General features: G+C 36.5%; 1 protein-coding gene across 1 annotated transcript; it reads left to right on the forward strand.

The window, feature by feature from the left end:
- Positions 1 to 279: 279 nt before the first annotated feature.
- On the forward strand, positions 280 to 3014 carry LOC112044997 (protein odd-skipped). Its single transcript, XM_024081022.2, has 3 exons — positions 280 to 494; positions 771 to 1326; positions 1917 to 3014. The coding sequence occupies exons 1-3, from the start codon at positions 389 to 391 to the stop codon at positions 2302 to 2304; spliced, it is 1050 nt and encodes a 349-aa protein (XP_023936790.1). The 5' UTR covers positions 280 to 388; the 3' UTR covers positions 2305 to 3014.
- The last annotated feature ends 322 nt before the right edge of the window (positions 3015 to 3336 follow it).

Raw genomic sequence — 3336 nt, forward strand, 5'->3', positions numbered from 1 at the left:
ACTTCACTTCGAAAACGACCTAATCTCCAATTGTTTTAATTCGACAAAGTACTATAAAACTACATAGAGTTTTGAAGATAGAACTCTGTCACACGGACGGAATAGAACGCTGGAGCGATTCGCGATGATAACCGATCGATTCCGAAGGCAGAGCTGGGTAGGCCCCGCCCATTGGGAGGCGCGAAGCTGCTTCGGGAGCCGACACAGGCGCCGGTAGACGCGGTCCCTTTGATGTATCCCCTCCCGCGAGCCACGCGTCGCAGGCCTCGATAACAAACGCACACAAGCCCATATCCCTCTGCGCGCTCTCGCTAGCCGGTTGTCAGTCGCAAACCGGTTTAGCTGTGACAGTGACCAGTGTTTGTAATTTGTGCCAGTGTTCGTTTCAATGGATTGTACTATTTTGGAAATGGAAGATAAGCCGTACAGTGTTGACAGTTCCGACGATATCAACATCGAGGAAGAGGAAGAAGAACAAATTGAAGAGAGTCATAGTGAGTTTGCTGTTTTATGTTTTATTAGTTGAAAGGACATAAATACAGAAGAACATAATTAATACAAAGTTGTATCTTAGTTAGTTACAATTTTTTAGTTTCTGTTAGTTTTGTATTTTTTATTGAATTTAGATTTTAAGCTTCAATTTAGTTTAAAACTGTAGTTTAAAGTATTTCACTGAAAATATTATAAGTATTTATTAAAATTTAACGATTAATTAATGAAAAGATGTTAAATTGTGCATAGTCTAAACTAGGATTTTGTTGTATCTACAGGTTACCCACCAGACTTCCCAATCGAAGCATTAGTGAAGTTAGAGCGTCCGTCGCCACCTCTGCCGACGCCACCTCACACACCGACCGACGACACGCCACCAGCGATCATTGTATCACGCCACCAAGCCACCTGGTCTCCTCAATACTCCGTGCCTAGAACCATGCAAACTCCATACCCATACGACAAACAAGTTCCTAACTACACATATCCTGGAGTGCCCTACGTCCAACCGCAAGTCGCAAGTCTCCCACCGTCGGCACCTTATCATGCAATGTTAGTCAATCAATGGATAAGAAACGCCGCTTTATACCACCATTCTTTGAGATACCCATCGATGGCGCAGAGAATGCCTGGAAGAAATCCTCCACCGATGCGAGCACCGGGCGTCCCTGGAACAAGACCCAAAAAGCAGTTCATTTGCAAATACTGCAATCGCCAGTTCACCAAATCCTACAATCTACTCATCCACGAAAGGACTCACACCGATGAAAGGCCATACTCATGCGATATCTGCGGAAAGGCCTTCAGAAGACAAGACCATCTTAGAGATCATAGGTAAGCGTATATCTTTTATTTTTTTATCAACTAGTGGTTTATTTATAGATAAAATAAATAATGAGTGCATTGGAAGAGATAAGAATCGAAGTTGCCTTACATAAATCTTTTACCAATGTTACTAATCAATTACTATCACGAGAACTTCAGATTTAATTTAATGTTTCCTTTCTAATACCAACAACGTGATTTAAGACTTGTTTCACCGAGGCTTTGTTGGCGATAACAGAAAAAGAAACAAAATTAAAAGTGTAAAACCTTTTTGTGAGGTCGCGAGGCGGCCGCACGCGCTCTTCCCACAACCGGTTTAAGTTCTTTACGATCACCATATCTGTCTTGCTCCGCCGTCGAACAAATTACACGTTATATTTCTTTACCTTTACGAGACAATTTTTTTCCCAAATTATACCCCGTGTATATTAAGCGGCTAATGCGTCTAATATGGAATTACCTCGTTCCCATTCGAAACGCCTATTCATCGACACATTGAGCCATAAAGTCTCGTTTCGATGTTAACTCGTCTTGTCTCGATTTTCTCACCTTCACAGTGAAAGTTGGACATTAGCTAATCTTTATTTTTTGTTTTACAGGTATATCCACTCAAAGGAGAAGCCGTTTAAGTGCACCGAGTGTGGGAAAGGCTTTTGCCAGTCGAGGACCCTGGCGGTTCACAAAATCCTACACATGGAAGAATCTCCACACAAATGCCCAGTTTGCAACAAGAGTTTCAACCAAAGATCAAATTTGAAGACACATTTACTGACTCACAGTGAAGCAAATAAACATCATTTAGAACATCTAGAAGGTTGTCAAGAAGTATCGTCTACAAGTCAAGCTGCTGAGAGTCCTCTACTAGATCTATCGCACAAGCCGTCACCTCCGCCTGCTCAAAATTATCAACATAAACACCAAGAATCGCCCGTTGAAGCTCCTAAGAGACCGCTAGGATTTTCGATAGAAGATATTATGAAACGTTAACTATATATATTATTTCTTAGTAGGTTATGATCAAAACAAGTTGACCCGCTTTGCAGGGCAAGTTTAAGTACGATGCGAGCTTTAACACCGAGTTATGAAACTCGTTTTTAGATAAATCATTAATGTTATTCCACTTGATCTTGGTATAATACTGCTGCATCACATTAGTGCTTATGTAATTTTTGGTACCTATTCTTTAAATTTAACCAAAGATGTATCTCAATCGTTCGATTGTTCAAATTTCCCATCTTTCAGCATTGATACCTAATGAAATTCTACCATTAATATGCTGTACTATACTGTAATGCTTTTGTAATTTGAAGAATTCGACTCGATTTTCTTTAGCTAAAGACTGAAATTGTTTTATTATTGTTATGTTTCTAGAGATTTATTTATTGTGATAGCTTCTCAAATAAACTTAGGTTAATGGTTGACTAAAGTTACCAAAAGTATTACCTATGGGTTATTTCAATCCAAAATTAGTGGCTATGATATCTCAAATCATGTTCAAAGTAATTTAATGTACCTTCTTAATTTTATTATTAGATTTAGTAATATTATCTAATTATATTGTATTTACTTATAGCTAATTAAAATTTCAGTTGTAAATATAGTTCTTTGTAAAAATTATATTTAAGTTTAAATTTAGTAAAATAAAACAGAGGCTATTGGTGAAGAAAAATATAATGAAAAACCTTCCAAACATTAAATCGTTGTTTTATTGATTATTTAAAATATAATAAAGTTCTTGTTCTCATTGACTAAATAGAGAGCTAATTATTTGAACTTAATGAAAAATTTGATAAATTCATAGCTAAAAAAGATAAAGCTATTAGTTTAAAGTATTAAGTTGTAGGTATTAAAGATATAAGGGCATTTCATGAAATCTTTAAATTTACTAATATAAAAAAACTAAAATTACACACAAAGAATATTAAACAATCTAAAACCAACAACTTGCCCAATTATGCTATAATTATAAAACAGAATTTATATATATAATAGATTATAGGTATTTAAAATAGTCTATAG

Source organism: Bicyclus anynana, chromosome 19 (genome assembly GCF_947172395.1).
Source record: "Bicyclus anynana chromosome 19, ilBicAnyn1.1, whole genome shotgun sequence".
Classification (NCBI taxonomy): Eukaryota; Metazoa; Arthropoda; class Insecta; order Lepidoptera; family Nymphalidae; genus Bicyclus; species Bicyclus anynana.

Bases quoted from the DNA above. Each gene is read 5' to 3' on its own strand.
- LOC112044997 (XM_024081022.2), top strand. From the start codon at position 389: ATGGATTGTACTATTTTGGAAATGGAAGATAAGCCGTACAGTGTTGAC. The intron at 495-770 runs GTGAGTTTGCTG...TTGTATCTACAG, and splicing joins ACAAATTGAAGAGAGTCATA to GTTACCCACCAGACTTCCCA. The intron at 1,327-1,916 runs GTAAGCGTATAT...TTTGTTTTACAG, and splicing joins GACCATCTTAGAGATCATAG to GTATATCCACTCAAAGGAGA.